This window comes from Candida jiufengensis, assembly GCF_024610255.1.
Source record: "Candida jiufengensis strain CBS 10846 chromosome Unknown scaffold1, whole genome shotgun sequence".
NCBI classification, from domain to species: domain Eukaryota; kingdom Fungi; phylum Ascomycota; class Pichiomycetes; order Serinales; family Debaryomycetaceae; genus Lodderomyces; species Lodderomyces jiufengensis.
In genome coordinates, this window is record NW_026261562.1 from 658,251 (window position 1) to 681,444 (window position 23,194).

The 23,194-nt window shown below is 29.2% G+C and overlaps 7 protein-coding genes across 7 annotated transcripts; 3 read left to right on the top strand and 4 right to left on the bottom strand. All coding sequences in view use genetic code 12, as the record gives it.

Moving 5' to 3' along the window:
* Positions 1-55: 55 nt before the first annotated feature.
* On the top strand, positions 56-3,166 carry KGF54_004069 (uncharacterized protein; the record flags this gene model as incomplete). Its single annotated transcript, XM_051764727.1, has 1 exon — positions 56-3,166. One exon carries the CDS (start codon positions 56-58, stop codon positions 3,164-3,166), a length of 3,111 nt encoding a protein of 1,036 aa, XP_051618111.1.
* Positions 3,167-3,199: 33 nt separating this feature from the next.
* Positions 3,200-5,380, bottom strand: KGF54_004070 (uncharacterized protein; the record flags this gene model as incomplete). The annotated part of the gene is made up of 1 exon (XM_051764729.1): positions 3,200-5,380. The coding sequence occupies one exon, from the start codon at positions 5,378-5,380 to the stop codon at positions 3,200-3,202; it is 2,181 nt and encodes a 726-aa protein (XP_051618112.1).
* Positions 5,381-5,598: 218 nt separating this feature from the next.
* Positions 5,599-6,156, top strand: SPC3 (signal peptidase complex subunit; the record flags this gene model as incomplete). The annotated part of the gene is made up of 1 exon (XM_051764730.1): positions 5,599-6,156. The coding sequence occupies one exon, from the start codon at positions 5,599-5,601 to the stop codon at positions 6,154-6,156; it is 558 nt and encodes a 185-aa protein (XP_051618113.1).
* A 52-nt stretch (positions 6,157-6,208) lies between these two features.
* On the bottom strand, positions 6,209-9,769 carry KGF54_004072 (uncharacterized protein; the record flags this gene model as incomplete). Its single annotated transcript, XM_051764731.1, has 1 exon — positions 6,209-9,769. The coding sequence occupies one exon, from the start codon at positions 9,767-9,769 to the stop codon at positions 6,209-6,211; it is 3,561 nt and encodes a 1,186-aa protein (XP_051618114.1).
* Positions 9,770-10,826: 1,057 nt separating this feature from the next.
* KGF54_004073 (uncharacterized protein) lies at positions 10,827-12,396 on the bottom strand (the record flags this gene model as incomplete). Its single annotated transcript, XM_051764732.1, has 3 exons — positions 10,827-11,230; positions 11,327-12,148; positions 12,204-12,396. 3 exons carry the CDS (start codon positions 12,394-12,396, stop codon positions 10,827-10,829), a joined length of 1,419 nt encoding a protein of 472 aa, XP_051618115.1.
* A 199-nt stretch (positions 12,397-12,595) lies between these two features.
* KGF54_004074 (uncharacterized protein) lies at positions 12,596-16,384 on the top strand (the record flags this gene model as incomplete). Its single annotated transcript, XM_051764733.1, has 1 exon — positions 12,596-16,384. One exon carries the CDS (start codon positions 12,596-12,598, stop codon positions 16,382-16,384), a length of 3,789 nt encoding a protein of 1,262 aa, XP_051618116.1.
* A 57-nt stretch (positions 16,385-16,441) lies between these two features.
* On the bottom strand, positions 16,442-22,072 carry BNI1 (formin; the record flags this gene model as incomplete). The annotated part of the gene is made up of 1 exon (XM_051764734.1): positions 16,442-22,072. The coding sequence occupies one exon, from the start codon at positions 22,070-22,072 to the stop codon at positions 16,442-16,444; it is 5,631 nt and encodes a 1,876-aa protein (XP_051618117.1).
* Positions 22,073-23,194: the final 1,122 nt, after the last annotated feature.

Here is a 23,194-nt window from a genome sequence, read left to right on the forward strand (position 1 = left end):
AACATTCTAGAATCTAGAATAATCAAACTATTTATTCAAATTTTGAAAAAGAGTGATGGGAGAACAAGATGGGGTACCAAATTCTGGGTCATTAAATAATAATGATAATAATCAACAACTACTGAATAAACCACCGATAGAAAATACATTGTCAGATGATTTAGATTTAGCTGATGCTATAGGAGATGTTTTTAGTAACTTTGATTTCAACGCGTTAAATAATTCTGATCATAAGGAAGAAGACGTTAAGTTACAAGTAGAAGAAACACAACCACCCCAATCAGAACAACCTCCTATAACAAAACCAACCGCAAAAAATACCGAGAATGGAATATCCAATGACTCGGAGTCAAATAAAGTTCAAAATCTAGATAATGCAATAAATGATATATTTAATGATCCAACTGATTTAGAACCTAATAAATCTGCAGATGAAGTACCTACACCAACCAACCAAGAAAATGTATTGAAAAAAGAAAATGAAGACTTGGATGAGCTAGATTTAGATAATGCAATAAGTAATGCATTTGAGGGTTTCTTCCCTCAAAGCACGAGTACAATTGATGATAAAAATAGTAAAGAAGATCCACAGTCGGAACCATCAACAACTAACCCTCAACTGGAATTATCAACGAATACAGAACTTCAACCAGAAAAGCCGGTATTCTCACAAACACATCAAGCTTTTACCGATCATGAAAGCACTACAAGCAATCTACGAAATGAAAAAGAAGTCAATAAAGAAGATTCGAAGATGAATATGGAGTTTGATGATATGGAAGATGAGCTACTGAAAGAAATAGGGGATGCATTTAGTAAAATTGTTACCGACAAAAATGAATCATTTGGAAAAGAAAATATGAATGTTTCAAGTCTGCTGGCAGATGTTGAAAACAAAAATGATACTTTAAAGCTTAATGTGTCTCAAAATCATACACTAGATACGATCAATCAGCAAAATACAACCAATCAAGAAGTAAAAGATCAAATCCATGTACCTACCCCAGAAACCACCCCACAACAAACTAACCAACAAGATGATGATTTTGACTTAGATTTGGATGCTGCTATCGGTGATGCTATAGGAAATGCATTTAATGATATTTTACCTCCATCTTCAAAACTACCTTTAAACGAGTCCCAAAATGCTACAACAACCAAAGCACCAGCAGAGGACCCTAAACTTAATGATCAACCTACGAATTCAGAACCTGGTATCAATTTCGATGATGAAGATTTAAACAATTTAATAGCTAATTCACTTCAACAAGTTTTCACAGCACCAAGAGAAGAACCATTAGACAACAATGATATGAAAGATGCTATAACTAGTGCTTTTAAATCTGCTGGTGCATTAATATCATCAACAAATTTTCAATTACCACAAAATTTAACACGTAGAATGTCACAATCAAAAAACGATCCAAATAGTTTACGTGATTTAGCAAAAGAAATTAAAAACAATGTACTGGATCAACTACAAAATGAAAAAGTAATTCCGTCTAGTCATCATGATAATGAACTGCAACAACAACCAGCTGAGCCAGAAGTCTTAGATTTAGAGGAATTGCAGATGAGTGATATTTTAAAAAATGCGTTCAAAATGGCATTAGAAGAACCACAAGAAATAATGGATATTGAAATTGATGAAAGTCTAAAACCAAAACCACCACAACCAGTACCAACTAGAATCAAACGTGTTGATACCACAGTTCCATCACTTCCAAAACCTGCACCACCTAAATCAACAACTCAGCAGCCGAAAACCAAACACAACGAACATCCTTTAGAACTTCCCAAAACTTCTTCGTTCTTTTCAAATCCAGAAATGAAATCACAAATATCATCAGTAATAACTTCATTAACTTCAAGAATAAATAGTGGGGAATTAGCCGACTCAAATATACTTACAACAATTAGACAAATAACTGAAGAGATGGCTTCGGGTTCTGGTGCATCATTATTTTTAAGAAAACCAGAAAGTAATATTGAAACATTAATTAGTGAGTTTATCAAATCATTAAGTACAGCTAGGCAATTCCTCAAAAACTATCCAAAACAAGAATCAAATGTGTTAGAGAAATCAATTATAGTTGTTGAGGAAATGATTTTAAAATTTAATTCAGACTCAGGATCACAAGATTTTCAAATACTAAGTGAAGAAACAGAATTTATTTCAGCAATAACTAATCTATCATTAAGTTTATTTTTGGAGAGTTCATTAGTCTCAAAATTAACTCCAGAATCTAAAGTTATCATTGACAAATTCAAAACAAATTCACCAGAAACTAAACGAAAAATAAGAATAGGAAATAGAGAAAGAAAGAAAAAATGGAGAGAAGAAAATTCAGAAAGAAATAAAGATAATGATTTAAAAATTAGAGTCGTTAGAAAAGCAAACCTTGAGTTTGGTGAAATTGATACACCAAAAAAATTAGAATGGATTGAAGAAGAGATATGTAGGAGAAAAGCTAAAAGACTGAGTAAACCTCAAGGTGAAGAAGATTCTGCTGGTGATACTGAGATCAAGTCAGAAACATCTGCTGGTGATACTGAGAAGTCAGACACAGCTGCAGCAGTACCAAATGAAAAAGAAATTAGTCAAATTATGATTAATCAGGACGTACAAAAAAGTATTAAGGATGTGGTATATCATATTTTATCAAACAAGGCACATTTAACTCCTGCAATTTTGATAGGTTGCTCTACTGTCATTGGAGCAATAGCTGAAATTTACGCAATTCGTTTAAAATTTTTAGAAATTAATATGAGTGTTGCCGTAAATAGAATTATTAAAACTACATTGGATGGAGGTTTTGATTATTATAATACTTCAAATTCATTATTAAACAAACGTCATTTATCAGAAATTGTCAATAATTCCAAAAGATTGAAACTAAACCAAGGAGAGTCATCATTAGCAAAATTACCAGTTTATAAACCAATCCAAACAACTAAATCATCATCAATTTATAGACCAAGTTTACAATTACCTAGAAATTCACCATTCATATCGAATAAATTAACTAGCACAACAACAAAATCACAATCATCTGCATTACCAAGAAAGCCTGGAGCTTTTCTGAACCCTAAATCACAACCAAATGAAAAAAATAGAGGTACAAGTTTAGGATTTCCAAAATTATTTTCTACATCACTTAAATAATCTAATAGATTCTAATTTATTGGTTCAGTTTCTCTAATTTATTGGTTCAGTTTCTCTAATTAACCAATTATACGCTCTTTTATTATTAAGCTCTAATAACTTATCAGCAAAATCTTCTTTTATACTTTCATGATATTCGTTAATCCATTTTATCTCAATTGGTGATAAATAGCTAGTATCTATCAATTTTGAACAAAATGGAACTTTTGTTAAATATTCAAACCCCAAAAAATTACCACCATTTTTAGTTTTACCAAATGATTCATCACATTCAATAACTTCAATCTCACTTTCAACTCTATACCCACATATTCCATCTTCGTAATAACCAGGCTCATCGGTTATTATAGCACCTGGTTTGAAGTAATCTTTTGTTGAAGGACCTCCCGTTGTAGATGATATAGATATAGGTCCCTCGTGTACTAATCCAAAACTTCCAATTCCATGACCAACTCCATGATTAAAATCTAATCCATAATTCCATAATGGTTGTCTAGCATAAGAATCCAATACAATGCCTGTACCTGATGAATTTGCCGGGAATTTTGCCATTGCAACTGCTAAATGACCTTTTAATACTAAAGTATAGTGTTTTTTATTTTCTTTGGTAATTGCTGACTCATCAAATAAGTAAGTCCTTGTTATATCAGTTGTACCTTCTAAATAATGAGCACCTGAGTCTAAAAGATAAACTTTTTTAGGGTCGATTATGGAATTTTGTTCTTTGGTTGGTGAATAATGAATAACTGCCGCATTTGCACCCGACAGTGATATACATGCATAACTAAGACCTTTAAAATTTGGTAAATTTGTTCTGATACTGTATATCTTGCAAGCCGAATCATATTCTGAAATTTTTTCTTGTTTGTTTATTAACTGATGTTCTAACCATGGGATAAATAACATAAACGCTAATGAATCTTTATATTGTGCTATTTTAGTATTAAATAATTCTGTTTTGTTTTTGTATAATTTTAACTTAGCTATAATTGAGTCTTGAACCAAATTTCGTTTACTGTATGAATCTGGGATTGAATCATACAATGCTAAAGTACAAGAATTTTTATCTGGTATGATTATTTTGAGGTTATTCTCAAATACTGTTGCTTTTAATTTGCCATTTTCTTTATAAAAGTCTTCATAATTCAAAATAGTCAAATTTTCAATACTTGATAAATACTCCTTTAGGTCCTTATTTCCATTCTCAATCTTGACTTTATTAATAAATAATTGAACAGATGATAACGTGATTATGGAGTATGAAAAAAATACAGGTGCAAATGGTATATCAAAATCTGATCTTAAATTAAATAGCCATGCTATACTATCTAATTCAGTCACAATATAGTGAGTTGCATTTTGTTCCTTCATAATTTGACGAATTCGTTTTAATTTGTCGTTAGTATGTTCTCCGCTGTATTTTAAGTCCCATACATAAATAGGCTCCAAAGATCTTGTAGGTTTTTCTTTACCCCAAACTTCATCGACTAGATTTACTTCCAATATCGGCTTAAATTTGAAGTCATAATAACTTTCTTTTTCTTTAAAAAAATTCCCGATTGATAAAGTTAAAGTTCTTGGATCACATGAAACTACATTACTAAATTTATTTTTAGTTGCCAAATCTATAACATATTGGTTCCAGCTTGGATGACCTATAACTCCTTGTTTATTCAATTTCCATAACTTTGAATCCAATTGATTTTGAGCTTGTAGAAAGTATCTTCCATCAGTAGATAATATAGCTTCACCAGATAAAGAATTTTCATCATTAACTGTAACTATTGCAACCCCAGCACTTCCTGTAAAACCTGATATAAATTCCCTTCTTTTATCGGCTAGTGATGTATTCTCTGAAATATGTTCATCTTCTGACGGTATTATGTAGACTCCAATATTATGCTTCACCATTAATTTTCTTAACTTTTCCAATTTGTCTGAGGAACTTAATTTTGACTTGGTTGAAATTGTGACACTTGGTAAATCTGGTATTGACAAATCATCGTCCGAATAATCAATAATTTCACTAGATTTATCAAAGGATGAAGATATAGGTGAGGCGTTATTATTTGGCAAACAATTTTGAAATGGATTGTATAATAACGATTTTAAAAAAGATGGGTATTTCGGTGAGTGGGTTGATATTTCATTTTCTTCTGCAATCTTCCTACTTCTTCTTAAAAGTGGTTCTTTTTCAGATAAGTAAGCTGTCATTAGATTGAGTATAAAAGATGATAATTCAACTTTAGGAAATTGTTATTCGTAAAGATTAATTGAAATTGTGGATAAGAATCTTTATCTATGATTTGGTAGCTCAAAGTTTTTGAATTAGTGCAAAAGCAGTAGCCGTGCTACCAAATTTTATGCGTTAACAAAATTTTAGAAACACGTCAAAATATCAAGACCAACCCATTACAATTCAGTAATAAAAAATGTTTAATTTAGTAACAAGAGTTCAATCTGCTGCTAATCAATCACTAACTTCAGCAAGTATACTAACAGGAATTGTAATTGTACTCACTTTACTTCAATTGTTTAAAGATAATGTTTGGGGAATAGATACAACAACTATTTCAAATATTGAATCAAAATCATCAATAAAATATTCATTCCAATACGGTTCAGTGAATAGAAAACCAAAAGAAAATAACAAGATCACATTTGATTTAGATACGGACTTGACAAAATTGTTTAATTGGAATACAAAACAAATATTTATATATTTAACTGCTGAGTATCCAGGTAAGTCTCAAGGTAGCTCAAATAAAGTTACATTTTGGGATAAAATTATTACAAATAAAGAAGATGCTATATTAAAATTGAAAAATCAAAGAAGTAAATATTCAGTTTGGGATGTTGAAAAGGGATTTAGAGGAAGAAACGCTACTGTTAAATTAGAATGGAATATTCAACCTCATATTGGACCATTGATATTTGGGGAAACTTCAGGGATTGGTTCATTTGAATTTCCAAATGTAGCTAGTAAATAAGGTAGATATTGTACAGAATTTATTAAATAAATTGTATATATACAGAAATGGATTAATCTTGATCTTTTTGTATTTTAGTTGTAAATGTAGCATCTTTTGATATAAATATTTTAGCTTTATTATAATTGAAAAGTAATTCTTTTAATACATCTTTTGATCTTCTAATTCTTGGATCATTGGATGAATTCAAGTAGTCTATTTTACCATTAAAAATTGTTAAATTTTTATAATAGCTTAAGTCGGATGTATAGTATGACATAATTTTTGGGTATTTCTCTTTTAAAATTTTTATAGAATCTGTAGTATTTTTGATATGAGTTGAAATTGTTTTCATTAAAAGCCTTGAAGTATTATTGAATAATTTTAGTTCATTAGTGAGCTCCCTTGCCGGATTGAAATAGTCGATAAAATTGAATTGATTCATCGTTCTTGAACCATATGGATCCAACCTAATATTGAATAAACGTCCAGATGAACTTCTCAAGAAATTAAGACCATCAACTTTCAAATGTCCTCTTTCTTCTGATATAGTTCTAACCCCATAATAATCAGACAAAATTTTATAATTTTCTTCAACTAATTCATCACCGAAATTATCACCTAAATAAACCAAACAAATCTTGTAACAAAGTTTTTTCTCCTTATATAAATCTATTTGAGTAAGATTACCTTGTATTAAATTTCTTTCTATAAGTGTCATAACGGTATGAAAATTGTTTGATGGATCTTCTAAAAATTTTGAAAATAAATAATTGTAATCAACTATATTTAACTTGATTCCTTTAAGCAATGTATCTAGCACTAATGATTTATGATCTTGAGTAAATGATTTAGTTTCAATCCAGTGCTTCATACGTTGAATTAAAATGTCAGCCATTGAATTGTTCAAAACAGGTGGTATAATGCTATTCGAAGGAACTTGCTCCAAATATTGATTAAGTAATTTTTCAGTAAAAGTAAAATTTTGTTCCATGAACATCTCATATTCAACTTTGTTGACTTGTTTATATGATCGCCTTAATTGCTTGTCAATTTTAGCTTTCAATGGAATTGGCAATTTATCATTATAAACATCTTCACAAAAATAAACAAACTTATTAAACAATGCATTACCTTGGCGTATTCCCACGGTTTCAACATACTTGATGATTATGTCTGCAATTAATAAACTATCTTTCTTGAAATTTAGCTTAGGATTAAATCTATTTGTATCATCGTAAAAGCCATATGATTCCAACATTTGTCTTAATAAATCAGATGTATTTTTCAATCTTCTATCATATTTTTTATCTAGGAACATTATTGCTTTCATGAAGTAAGTGTATGATTTTGCAGAAAGTAATATTTTATCCAGGTTCATCTCTTTGAATATTTTCATAACGTTTAATGGCTTATAATTTTCATAAATTAAGTTGGATCTTAAAATCGGTAAATATAATTCTTCGTCGGTTCTTATATGATAATGTTTTGACAGCTTTATTAAATTGTAAAAAGTTTTCACTTCTCTACCTTTCAAATGCAGCAAAGCATTTATTCTTGAATGATTTTTTGCTTTCTTTTGTAAATAATCCATAACATCACTTAGTAAGGGAATACCCCCAGCTTGAATTTGAAAAATTGAGAAATGGGTTTTGAGTATCAGCGAAGCAATATATTCAAGCTTCATTTCAATGTATCTTTTTGTATCGGCCTGCGGAATCAGTCTTTCCCATTCTGTGTAGTTATTAAATTGAGAAGCATATATTTGTAAATTTGAAAATGGTGGGGAAGATCGTGAATGTGCTTGATATGCAAGACTGTCAGCTTTGGAAAATTGACCCAACCTTGTGTAACAATCTATTATACCAGCCATAAATTCGGGAGTTAGCTTGTGGTAAGTTGAAGCTATTTCAAAAAGTTGTTCTAGGTGAGCAATTGAACAATTTTCAGCTAGTATTTTTGACACATCCGATAATACTTTGGGAGAAACAAATTCCAAACCGAATTCTTTTTCTTTCTCAGAGTAGATCTTTATGATATCCAACACTGATTTATAATCCTGCTCTTGAATATATAACTCCAACACGAATGGAAACACAAACTTGATATCATTTTGATAAGCTCTTCCATTTAACGCCAAGTATATATACTCTTGTAATACGTTGAATAATTCATTTTGATCCTTTTGTCTAATATTTGCTTTCATTCTAGCAATAAAAATCACTGAATTCATACTTAATTTACGTTCCAAAATTTGTTCATATAGTCTTTCTAATTCACTATCAGCACCTAGAAATTCTAAAGCCTGCATAGTAATTCCATAATGAATAGTGTCTGGTAAATTTCCTTTCCCATACATATTCTCAAATCTTGACTGTAAAGATTTCCAATCTTTGTGCTCAACACATAATTGTAAAAAAACTGATTCTTGAGATTCATCGTCGTGAAGATCACGATTTTGCATGTATAATTCATAAATTTTGTTCTCATCAAATGATAAACAAGCTTCCATAACATAAGCTAAATCAAATTTGTTTAATACACTGGTCCTTCTGAGGTTTCTATGTCTAATTTCTGACGATTTAAATTGAAACATTAAATATGTCAAGTATGGAGATTTTGAAACTAAATTTTTCATAATTTGAGTTATAAAATAATATGAGGTTTTGGTGTCATATAATTGCTCTGCAATTTGAGTAAGATCTTGTAAGAATGTTTCAACTCCGAAAACTTCTTTTGGGGGTATCCCGATTAATTTAAGCAATTCATCATATGCCGTTATTGTTTCATCTTTTAACCATTCTTCACCCTCTACCATTTTTGTATATTTAAGAAAAAGCCTAATTGTGGATAGTTTTGATTCATAAGACGAGTCTAAGTTGTATTTATTTAGTATCAACAAATTGATCATTTCTCTGCTGTCTTTTAGTGATGATTTAGTTAAGTAGTTTGAAAAGCTTTTTGTATCGTAGTTTACCTCTCCGTCTGTTTTTCTTTGTAGTTTAATTATCGGTATTATTTGGTCCAAAAATGACTTATTTGAAGTGGAAATTATTTGAGGTGCAATATTCTCTTGAAAAAAATTATAGTATCCATTATATAGTACGAACTTTAATAGTAGATCTCTTTGAGAGAATATGGTATATTTTAGGCTTTTAGTACTTTCATTGATTGTTTTGCAGTTAACTATACTTAAAAATGCATTGATGAACCTGAAACCTTGTGCAAATTCAAATGATGCTTGTGTGACACGATAAAAATCGTTGGACAACTCATTGATTTCTTGCATTGTGAAATGATCCTTTTTCTCTAGTGATGCTAAATATAAAATTTGAAATTTTTCGTTGAATATTAATTGATTTGTTCTATTAAAGTCTTGATCCAAAAAGCTTGCTAAAAATTCTTTTGTAGGCGCTTTTTCGAGATTTAAAGTGGATATATGTCTTTTGAAGTGGCATATTGATGCCTTTAATGATAAATGAGTTGACAGTTTTTGACTAGGTAGTCGTATTGAATTCTGGATGACGTGACTAGTTGTGTGATAGGATGATATAAATTGTGAATTACATCTTATAATTTCGCATTTGCTACGAACTCTTCGAATTAGGTATATTTGATATCGTAGCCGTATCATTCTATGCTATATCATGCTAAATGTTATATTAATCCAAACTATGTACAAGATATTGATAAGAATTTATTTAATTATGATTATTTAATCTCGTATGATAGTATAAATTGTAATACAATATTGATGAGAGTGAAAAATTAAATCAATGTACAAGAACTACCAGATGATTTTTTGAACTTCTACATTTTGAAACAAGAGTTATTGATTTAAAGTACATCAATCATTCATTAATAAATATTTACTATTCTAGTTGTGAAAATAAATCATTTCATTAAAAGTTTTAAATTTTATCAGAATCATTAAATCAGTTTTTTTATGTCGTAATCAGGGAAGCAATGCTCCTCGTACAGTGTGAATATTAAAAAGATCATCATTAAAAAATTGAAAACAGAATGAAAGGACTTATTAAACCACTAGTTTAAACTATCTGAAAACTTTACTTTTTCTTCTGCGTTGTTAGATTTATATTCAAAATAACTTTGCTATTGTTTTATTTATCAGAAAAGACCTATCATCAACTATTCATTGATCAGCATCTCTATAAAATGTACACAAGAAATGCGACTCCTTCTCCTTATTTGTACAAAAGAAGGGACCAAGAATGTAAATTATGTCCGCCCGGTCGAAATATATCATCATAAAAAACAATCAACAAATACCTCATACCTCATGAAAACATACATTTCAACTATTGAAGTTAGTAATTTGAAACTCTCTTATAATAATAAATGGCTCATACAAGGCTGAAACTTAACGAATATGCTTATTGTCAACCCGATTTAATTCAGTTGGAACAATTGGTGAATGCAAATAATCATCGCCATCTCTCAAAATTTGGACATACATTAAGTATTACTTAATAGTCAACTGATCTAATGACCAATTGATCATTAATGGACTAGTTTGTTTGAGTTGAATAAATCTAATAAAAGAAAAGTTGAGTTGAACTAAATAAATTTTTTTTATTAGAAATTTCAATGAGCTAGAAAAATATATTTATATACAGTATTTATGCTACCAAATTTTTTAAGTGGTAATTCATATTGTTTCAAAATCAATATCATTTTAAATCATGAGTATCTTTGAAACGCAATTCATTTGATTTCGGTTTTTCAATTGGTTCACTTCTAGGGCAAGCTTCAATATAACTTTTGTCCTTGGTTTCAGTGATGAAACAACTAAAGCCAGTACCAAATAAGCAGATGAAAACAATTATGAAAAATAACCACCCATTTAAATGCAGAAGTAAAAATGGAAAAATTAATGATAATGAACATTCAAACAACCAATGTAAACTTGTGATGACTACCCAACCTCTCATTCTTGAAGTTGATGAAAAATTTTCTATTATAAATAACCAGCAACTTGGTAATACAATTGCATTACAAACAATATCCATAAATATTGTCAATGCTAAAACTAAAGAAGCAGTTTCGTCAAAAAACTCAACTTTTAAAACCCAATCTAGGTTCAAAAAAAAAGAAGTTGAGGGTCTTTTACTTGAAAACCCCAAAAAGACAATCATGTAAACAATCATAACAAATGTAATAATACTCATACCAAACACGAATACATCTTTTCTTCTCATTGCATCAATAATTAATATTGGGACCAACATGAAAACAGTTCTAATAACTAAATCAAAGGTTTGCACCATTTTTAATTCATTTAAACTTTTAATTTGACAAGCAAAACAAATATAGTTGAAGCACTCAACTAATTTTGTAATTCCAATAAAGTCAACCAATAATTGAAGTAAGATACCAGTACTTATTTCTTTGATATATTTTTTACCAAATAAATTATTCATAGAGCACGTTTTAATATTTGCAGTTGGATATTTTTTAATTACAAAATGTTTATCACCAAGTTTACCTCTTTCTGAATTTAACTTGTTAGCTGAAACTTGTCCTGAATTATTTGCTTCAATACTTTCAATTACATCTGCGGCTCTACTCCATTTACTATTTTCAGCTAAAAATTTGGGACTTTCAGGTACGAAAAGTATAGCTAAACTTGCAAAACTTAATGGAATTAAATCAATTAGCCAATGCAAAATCAAATACTGAAATCCTTTTAGCTGAGGTAAGCAAATCATTGGTAGAATGAACATAAAACAATTACCTAAACAAGTTGAAAAAATGAACAAGGTTAACATTCTACCACGACGTTTTGATGGAATGATCTCGTGTTGATAAACTGGTATTGTAGCTGTGCTTATACCTATTGCAACACCTTTTATAGCTTTTCCGATAATTAACATTGGAATTGATTCTGAAATGAAACATAGCATTACTCCAATAATCCAAACTAAGCAAAGACATTTTAATGCTTTTAAAAATCCAAAATGTTCAGCAATTTCACCACCAATAATTCCACCCCCTTAAACACAATCGTTAGTAATTCGTTGAAACCTGGCTATGTTAATTTTACTCACCAATTGCGCCCATAACATTACTTGACTTTAATAGATTTTCTTCAATTTTTGTTGGAAATTTATAAAATGTTGCAAAAATATTAAAGTTTTTTAAACTAATATACGAATACATTTCCATTCCAGCTGTGAAACCAAATAATGATAATGCTAATTCAATAGCATATCCATTGTACATTTTTCTGATTTGGCGCATGGTTGGTACTACTTATCAACTTGGTTATCTTGTAAAGAAAGTTTCTTTAATAAAAAATTTGGTTGCAAAAGAATATCAAAAAAAAAAACAAAGATAAAAAATATACAAGAGCCGCACACTCATTTTACAAGGTTGACTATCAATAACTTAATAAAACTCATCAAACAACTATCCATCGTATGATCGAAATTGGTACCCAATGGATGTAGATTTAGATGATGGATTTATAAATAATCAATATCTGTATTTGTTCAACAGCTTATTTGTTGATAATTCACCAAAACCACATACATTCATTAAACAAACTTTGATCAATTCACCAACTATCACTAATATATTAAGTAATGTCAAGGTCAAAATAAATAAAGCATTTAAAGGACTGTCTAGTGTTTTATTAAATGATGATGAATATCAAGTCTTGATTCCACCAGAAGAAGATTCACAAATGGATATTTTTGATGATAATGATGATGATATATTTGATGATAGGAATGAAATAAGTTCTACAACTACAAAACCTCAACTTGAAAAATCAATATTTGAGAAAATTCAAGTTTTAGTGAAAAAGCTGTCAATATCAGTAAACGGAATTGAGTATAATTTGAAGTCAACTGTCAGATCATCGTGTTTGATACGAGCTAGTATTGCTCAAGAAGAAGATCATATATTAATTGCATTAAAATCTGGATTCTTGATTCTACTACGAATATATAAAGTACCATATTATGTCAAAGATACCGATTATGATTTTAAAAATGAATCACCTGCAAATTCAATTTTTAAACCATTCCTAATACAATGGTGGAACTTTCAGCAAGAACTTAATTTCCCAGAACTACACACAAGTGGATATAGTTTAATATCATCGCCGTCTGGTCTATCCACAGTTTCGTCATCAGCTTCACGCTCATTACGACTTTACCCTACCTTACAACAATCTCAAAATGGGGCAGTATTGAAGAATCATTTAAGTATACCTTTAGATGGCTTTTTGGTTGATTCATGTTTTATTGAACCTAATTCAACAATGCAGACTGATATGCTATTAACTTTAGTATTTACTGAACATAGAAGACTATATATTAATTTATATTCTTGGTCATGCTTAGATGATTTATCAAGCGGATTAACAAAAACAAGTTTTCCATTAGAAAATACATTTCATATACCTATATTTGTGGTTCCATTATCCATATCAAGTGCTTTTTTATTTGTTTCACAGCTGATGCTAACTATTGTTAGTATTCATGATATACTATCCGCTCAATATGATTTTAAAAGAACTGATGCTCCTTGGACTTCATTTCCAACAAGTTATTACATTCCTCAAGCAAAATTTACTGATTTGGATGTATCGGAAATTGATGAGATACTTATATCTACAGATTCTGGAGTAATATACTCCGTATTAATAACGAAAGAAGGAGTTTCATCAATTACCCCAGTTATTAGAGTTACTGATTCCTTATCATTATTCACCTTAGAAAAGACCACCAATGGTCATGAATTAAATTATTCAAGTACTACAGGATCTAATAAATCAATTGTAATACCTAACCGCTTTAGTAAAGAATATCTATGTGATATTGAAAATGATAGTAAATTGGGATTTAGTAAATTTGAACTAGTGGAAAATCTTGAGAATTGGGCTCCAATACAAGATATAATTGCTGTTGCATCATCCGCGAATAACAATCTGTTTGATGAGTTATGGGCAATAACGGGAGTTGGTAATAAGAAAAAATTGACAAATTTCAAAACAGGTTATCGTGGAACCAGACAAAGTGAAATTTATGAAGAGTTAAGAAAAGTCATCAATTCATGGATTTTTTCGTTTAATGAACGAGTGTTAATAATTTGCTCATTACCATTGGAAACAAAACTATTAGAAATAGAAGATAAAGATTATGAAGAAGATTTATTTGCAGTTGAGAATCCAGTAATTCATGAAAAAGAATCTACAATTTATTGTACAAAATTTGATATTGTTGTGGACAATGAAGTAGAATCATTATTAATACAAGTTACAAATCATAGCATTACTATCACCGATTTAAATTTTAAAATTTCTCAGTCTTATTATTTCTTCCTTACATTTGCAACTTATATTGATAATAAATTGTATGTAATAGGTGATGAAGATGGAGAAATTAGACTCACTATTTATCAAATATCTTGTGATGCATTAGATGAGGATACTGTGTTTGAAGATTATGCAAAAGTAAAATACAGTGAAGAAGTAGATTTTCAGCCATCAATGTTAAAGACTTGTCAGATCAATAATGAGAATGTTCTTATAATTGGAACTTTTGAATACAAAATTTATTTTTATGAGGCTGTGAATGATTTCATAAGAATTAAAGAGATTTTGAATTTGTCTAGTTACAAGACCGATTTAGATGATAATGACATAAAGTTGGTCCCGAAAGATTGTATATGTGTTGATGATGAATTATTTGTAGGTACTTATGAAGGCTATTTTATAAGAATTCTGTTTAAATCCGGGATAGAATTCAAATCTTTTTATAAAGTTGGATCAGGTGAAGTTCAAATTTCTAAATCTGAAGATAATGGTTTTATATTTATTCAATGTCGAGATTTATATATGATTGATTTACATGGCAGTTCATATCCACAAAAAGTACAATTTAACGACACCTTACTACGAACAGTGAATTCATTAGTGGAATTTCCAAATTCAGAATCATCAATGTACAAAAAGGTGGGTTTATTCAAAAGTAATGGGTTTGTTATTGCTCATGTGAATTCATATCCCAAACCATTCATTAGACAAGTAAGTATTGATGAAGCATCTCAAAAGTTGCAATATTTTCGACCAATATCAGCTTTCATAATTCTTGGAGAATCAAAGAAAATATGCTGCATCGATAAAATCACCTTGAAACCATTCAATATAACAGAATTCAAGAACAAAAATAAAGTTGGTAGTATATTCAATACAAATGAATTTCCCATAAGTTCATGTATTTGGAAAATTCAAAGAAATGGAAGAACAAGTTATAAATTACTATTAGGTTGTTCAGTAAAAACTCAAGATAAAGTAGCTGGTTCAATAAAAGTTTTAGATTTTAGAAAACCAAAAGATCAAAATTCTACAATAAATATCACTGAATTAACAACTTTTGATCATTCAGAACCAGTAACCCATATTCAACAATTAGATGATAGAATTTTCTTTACTAGTCAATCAACAATCTGGATGACTTCATATCATGAACAAGATAAAAAATTTGTACCAATTAAAAAATATCTGCAATTTCCAAGTGATATAATTTCGTTTAGCGCTCACAAAAATAAGATTTTAGCATGTACTCAACTGGATTCAAATTATCAATATATTATAACTGATGATTTAGATTATACTATAAATATTAATGGTGAACCACAAAAGATGTTATTTGAATTTAATTCAAAACCTATTTTAACTATTGATCAAGTTAATTATAAGAATCAAATTTTAATGAGTTCAAAACGAAATTCATTAGTACATATAGTTGATGGGATAGGTGATCAAGTAAGTATCGATTTTAATGAATCTTTGAAAGTTCAATTACCTGGTATATCGAAATTCATTACTGCAAAATTAGATAATCCGTGGATGAAAGATCAGGGAAAAGATGACGAAGATACCATATTGTGTGTTTCTAAAAGTGGTGATATAATTGCTTTGAGATCTGTTGATAAATCAAGTAATGAAATTTCGGATTTAGTAAAAAACTTGAATTCAAATAATAAGTCAAATGTTAATCAAAATTTATCATTGACCGATCAATTGAACAGGCTAAATAATCCATTTACAAATAAACTAAGTGGTACAGGGCTACTTTCAATAAATAAACCAATGTTTGATGATTCGATAAACAGACTCTTGTCTTCAAATACCAATGATGAAAATGTTCCAGATTTATTGGATTTTGATTTAGAAGAGATTTCCAAAAACTTTATATCAAAAATTTCACTACAGTAAATTTTTTAATTCGTCTTAATTCATTATATAATTATTCCAATACCAACAAAATTCTATTTATTCTACCAAATCACTATTATTACTATTACCTGTATTATTTGTAGAGATTCCTTTTTTCTTTAACCTTTCTTGTCTATATTTTTGTGCAGCAGTTAACGTAGCGGATTCTTCATTATTACTATTATTATTTGTACTGGTTTCATCATCTGAATTTTCATCATTTGCTCCACGTAATTCTTGCAATAAATTTCTTGCTCTCGCACCAATTTTGGGCTCATCATTATTAGATGATTCCTCCTCCAAATTTTCAGAATCAAGTTTTTGAGAACTAAAATTACTATCATCTATTGTTGAAACAGCATTTTCATCAAAACCAGTGAATTCATCAGTTGATTTATTTTTAGATGGTGATAATTCGTGATGAGATTCATTACTATTTGTTGTATGAATATTATTACTACTATTGAATTTTCTTTGATTCTCCAAAATTTGACGTCTCATTAATGCTTTCTTTCTTGCTGATGTAGGTTCACCTTTAGCAGGTCCAGCAGCTTTTAATTTTTCCAATAATGAATCCATTACACCTTCATTTTCTTCATTATCTTCACCAGAGTTGGTTGATTTAGTTGGAGTTGTAGATTTAGGAGCTTCCAATAGTTTTTTCCTTTGTTCATAAATTCTAATTTCTTCTTCTCTTTTCATATTCTCTTGTTGTACTCTCTTGAAATCTTTCATGAAATTTGTAAATTTACTAATGAATGAATTTTTAACAAATTGATCCTGTGGATCTTCTCCAAAATAAATCATCAAATTTTCAAATTGTTTTATTGTGAAATCAGCTTGATCTAATAAAAGTCCTGCTTTCCTGCTAGCTTTTGGTAATGATGGTAATAATACTTTTAATATACGATCCAGTGGATGGAATTTTGAAATATCTGAAAGATTACCAACATCAACTGAACTTTGAACATTCTTAATACTTTGTACATATTCTTTACAATCATTATAAATATTTTCAATTGAATATTTTGCAACTTCATTACAATTTGATAATTCCTCTAAAAACTGTAAAAATTCTGGATATTGAGTTCTGATAACTTTTTCAACATAATGTAAAAATGTCATACTGTTTTTCTCATCTTTCATAAAACTTAATCTTTGTAATGAATTTAATTTAAAACCTTTTGCTTGCTTTGTTGAATCATTCATATAATTACCAACGGTTAAAATAATCTCAAAAACACCTTTCAAATGTTGTGAATTCTTAATACTATCAACTGAATCATCAATTGCTCTTAATTTGTGTACTAAATCTTCATAGTCTTTTTCATAGTTGGCAACTATAGTTAATGCTCTATTTCTTGACTTCCAATAATGTTGTAAATTATACATCAACTCCAAATATATCCTATCAGGTCTTTGCAATTCAGACGGATCTTTATCTGGTTTACTAATTTCATCTGTTTTATAATCAGTTGAATATGGTTCATAATTACGGACAGCAGAATTTGTAATATCTGTTATTTCATCTTTACTGAAAAACTCTAAGACCGCATGATTTTGTATAAGATCCTTGTCACATCTTAACACTTTTGCAACTAATTCTTCGTCAGTTAATGAACTAAATGAATGCAAATTAATACTAAATTGTTGAGCAACATCTCTATTCAAGAATGTAACTTTATCTAGGTCTGCTTTCTTCTTAGTTGCTAACCTTTTGATTTCTTTAGCGGCAAAGATTACTTCAATTTCGTCAAATATACCCTTAGACATTAATTCATTGGCAATAGTATTTGTAGAAGGCTGTTTCCAAAATGAATTTTCAACTTCATTATAATCAATTTTTTCCCAATGAATTTGTTTTAATTTTTTCTTTGGTCTTGGTAAATGATCAACACTTGAATTGAGAACTGGTGATAAAGCTATTTCTGTTTGTCTGTATTTGTTTGCTTGACCATTTGGAAATGGTGGTGGTGGTGGTGGTCCTGGAGGTCCTGAGGAACCATTCAAGAAATTTGGAGGTGGTGGTGGAGGAGCTGGAATAGATTTTGATTCTCCACCCAACATAGATGGCATTGGTGGCGGAGGTGGTGGAGGAGCTGATGATCCACCAAAAATAGGTGGAAGTGGAGGTGGTGGGGGTGGTGGTAATGTGGTTTTAACAGGAGAATCTTGAATTTCCTCTACTTGTTCTTCTTTCTTTTCAAGTGGCACTTCTTCTACTTCCTTTTTACCATTTGTTTCAATCTTTGAAGCATCAATAGGTTCAGCTTTACCAACTTTATTGCTGAGTTCTTGTAAAAATTTCGGATCCATAGAATTAAGATTTGTTCTTCTATTGATTTTTTTGGTTTCTCTCGAAGATGATACATCAGCTGGTGATTGTTGTACTTGACCTTTAGTATATTTATTTTCAATTCTCTCCAAAACAGATTGTCTTTTTGGTGTGGTTGTTGATTTCGATTTATTCTTTGCAGCTAATTGTTTTCTCAATTCATTTCTTAATCTTTCAACTTCATCTAATACTTCTTTTGTTTTATCCTTGATATGATCATCAACTCCCATTGTAGAATAATCATCTTCATCTTGGATTGAAAAATCAATATTGAAATCTTTGAAATTATTTTCTAATTCATGCAATCTTTCTATAGCCATGAATTTTTGTTTATTAAACATTGAACTAGTGTTGAATTTTACAATTTCATTTGAATCGGTTTGTAAATTTGCCAATTTCTTACGAAGATTATCTAATTTTGATAAATCATCATTTCTAATTCCACGTTTATTGGTCATTGGTGGTGATGGAGGTATTTCAATTTCTTGATCTGATTCAGATTCCTCAATTTCTTCAGATTCTGTTTCACTTTCAATAACTTCAGGTTCTGATGGTAATTCTTCAATTGGCTCAACATAATTTTCAAATTCTGTCATTTCTAACTCTCTTGCCATATTTTCAATGTCACCCATTTGATCTCTTAATGCTCTCAATCTTTTCAGTGGTTCAACTTGAGTTCCTAATTGCTTGTTGTCCAATCTTGCTTCAGCTCTTCTTCTATGTATTTGTTTCTTCAATCTTTGTGCTAATTCAACATTAGATGTAGTCAATGAAACAGTTGTAGTTTTACCCTTTTTAGATTTGCTAGTAGCAATATCATTACTATCTAACAAAATCAATAATTCTCTCATTTCTAATTCCAGCTCTTGTTTTTCTTTCATATATTTGGTTTTCAATTCTTCCATTTCTTGTTTCATGTCATCATTAGTTCTTCTAAATCTTGAAATGACTATATCACGTTCTTTAATATCACTACTTAAACTTGATATTAATCCCTCTGCTCCTAAGGACATTTGTTTGGAGACTTCATCACGTTCAGCTGTTGCTTCTTCTGCTACTTTTCTATAATACTTGACTTCTTCTAATGCTCTTCTATATTGATCATCCGTACTCATACTTGAATATAATTTATTTATAGCTATATTTATTGCTGTATTTTCATCACTAGTTTGTGAAGTTGATAAATTCTGGATTATATTATCAAGAATCCTAAGACTTTGTCCTAATTCATTTTGATTGTTCTTTTTCTCAGTTTGTATTAGGTATAAATGTTGCATAGTACTAAGAAAATGATCTTGATTATCTGAATCTTTGAAATTTTTCCATAATGATCTAATTAAATCAACGGGATCGTTGAAATCCATATTACCATCGAAATCAGAGACATATCTCATTTCTTCTTCATCATCTCTTGCAAGAGCTCTATATCTTTGTATCAAGATATTTAATTCTTGTTGTTGTAGATTTTGGAATTTTTCAAATAATCTATTTAAACCAGCTGCTTGTAATTGAGCACGTAAATTCATTTTGGCTCTGAAATCAACTGCATTTTCAACTATAACATTCACTAACAATAAAGTAGCTCCACAATAATCAGGAAAATAATTTTCTTTCGAATTTGTTCCAACATATTGAGATTTAATTTCTTCTCTTTCCCCAACATTTGAATTAAATTTACCAATACCATCAACGGTTCTTTCAACCAAATTCAACCATACTTCAAATCGTTTATGACCAGCTGCCGGAGGAGGTTTCCGTATTAAATGTCTTTTTCTATGTCTATTATTTTCATCATAATCTTCAAAATCATATCGATCTCTATCATTCAATGAATCTAATGCTTTCAAAACTTTGTGATATCTACCAATATCATCAGTATTATAGGATACAATGAAAGTTAATGCATCAGTTGCTAATTTTCTTGTAATTAATCTTGGTGATAACAAACATCCACTAACTGCATTTACAAATAAATCAACATCTGTTCTGACTCTTTCAGCTCCTAACTTTTGATTCATTACACATTTCATACTTCTCATTATATAATGTTCTTTATCAAACATTTCGTCCTCAATAGAATTTATGTTATGCTCCCTCATTTCATCATGTAATTTTTGTAAATAAGAAGATAATAATGCATCACCTTGACAATCATATACAAATGTTCTAACCCAATCAATAGGTTCACTTCTTAATTGTACCCATAAATTATTTAATTGTGATGTTGTAATAGTCTTTGACATTAATAATCTTGCATAAGTTTCAGGAACATCAGAATTATTATTTACGACATTTCGAACCAGTCTTTCATGATCTGCTCTTTGATCTTGTTCGATCATCATCCATTTCCTATCTGTGTCATAATTTAACATATCTCTTATTGCTGAAGGTGGGAAAGATTTTGAATTTATTTTTTCCAAAAATTCTCTAAACATTTTATCAACTTCAAACGCGGAAGGTCGCTCTGTTTTAGATGGTTGTTGACGATCTAAAGACAGTCTATTATTAGCATTACTGGATTTGGTCAATGAATTGATTGATAAATTAGTTGATTTACGACTTAAACTATTTGTCGAAGGGGTATTATAATTAGATTGTTGACGAGATAATTGAGTCGGTGTATCATAAGGATTATATGGAGTTTTATTATCTTGTCCAATTGTTGCTATGCTATAAGTAGATGACTTTCTATTATTTGGGGAAGGTATTACTTGAGTTGGAATTGATGAAGTTCTTGGAGGTGGAAATTGAGGTGGTGGTTGTTGAGGTAGACTTTGTTGCAGTAATAATACAGATTGTTGTGAAGAATTTGTTGGATAATGCTGATAATGTTGTTGTGGTGGTGGTGGTGGTTGTTGCGGTAGTTGATTCAGTCGTTTACTATGTTGAGATTTTTGAGTACCTGATGATAATATACTTGCAGAATCATTTGAAGAAAGATCAGATAAACTTTCATTTATTTGATTATTATGAGAATTTAATTGATTTTTATCTTTATCTCTATGTCGTCTTATACTGAAAATTGATCCCGATGATTTTCTTTTTGGATCAGACTGTTTTGATTGTTGTTGTTGTTGTTGTTGTTGTTGTTGTTGTTGTTGTAGTTGTTGTAGTTGTTGTACTGGGTATGGTTGTGATTGATCAGTATTAATTGATGCATAAGGTTGTGATCTATTTAATTCATCATTTATACGTGAATTTAATTGGTTTTGAGAATTATTGTTACTATTGGTATTACTGTTATTCAGACTATTATTAATATTATTATTATTATTATATATTGATGAATGTGTAGTAGGTTGTTGATATGGATTATTTGATTGTTGAAATAAATCCCCTTTACTCCTTCTCATTCTTAGGGTATGTTATATAATAAAATATATAAATTTTAGATATGAATCGGTTTATTCATATAAATAACGATGATAATTGAAATTAGTATAGTGAGTTAACTAGCTATAATGGTTGATAATATAGATTTGATTTGAAGTTGATTTTAATTGATTAATTAATAAAACACTAAACAATAATAATAATAATAATAAAACTAAATTTGGTTGTAAAAAAAACTTATTTTTTCTCTCTCTCAAAATTAAAATAGTTTGATTAAATTACTTACATGATAATTTGATCAATTTACAGTTAAATGCAAATTAGTCTGAAAAGGTTATCAACTATTCGATCAGATATTTTGAGCTTTTAATTGAGGGAAAGTCTAATGAGTTTCATATCTACTTATAGAGGGTGCAGAATAATGAGGTAAGCAAATAATTTTAACAAAGCAAAGGGTTCATTTAATCGAGTTCCTTTGAACTTACAAAACAATAATTAAATAATTATATAGAATAATGTAAAATATATTTTATTCATAAAAATCGAGTTAGTTGAATTGCAATTCTTTTACTTCTTTTTACTTAAATAATCAAAAAGTTGAAACTATTGAAAATTATATGAAAAGTAATTGAATCAACGCAAATTTGTCCTGCATAAGTAGTACATTATAAATAAAATATGAATATAATACAAATATGAACACAGATACTAAAAAAAATATTCGACTAAATTAAATTAAAAAATTGGCTGGTTAAAACTGTCTAATTTGAATAGCTAAACAATTAAATTAACTCTACAAAACTAACACGTCATGAATAGAGTGAAAAGAAAACACGTTCAAATGATAAATTAAATACAGTTTCCTCATCATGTTTCACTTGTTAATCATTAAGAATAAAATTAGAATTTATATGAAAATAATCATATGAATTATTAATTTTGACATAATTTTTAATTAGGTAGCTTCGGTTATAAAAATATTATTTTATTTGAAGTAACAAAGTGAAACTTATTGAAGTTAGTTACACGTCGTAAATAATAAATATTCTTAGGGAGTTATAGAAATTGTTCTTTTTTAATTAAAGGTTTAGACTAATTTGTAACAATTATTACTCTATTCATTTAATTTTATTCAGACGCAT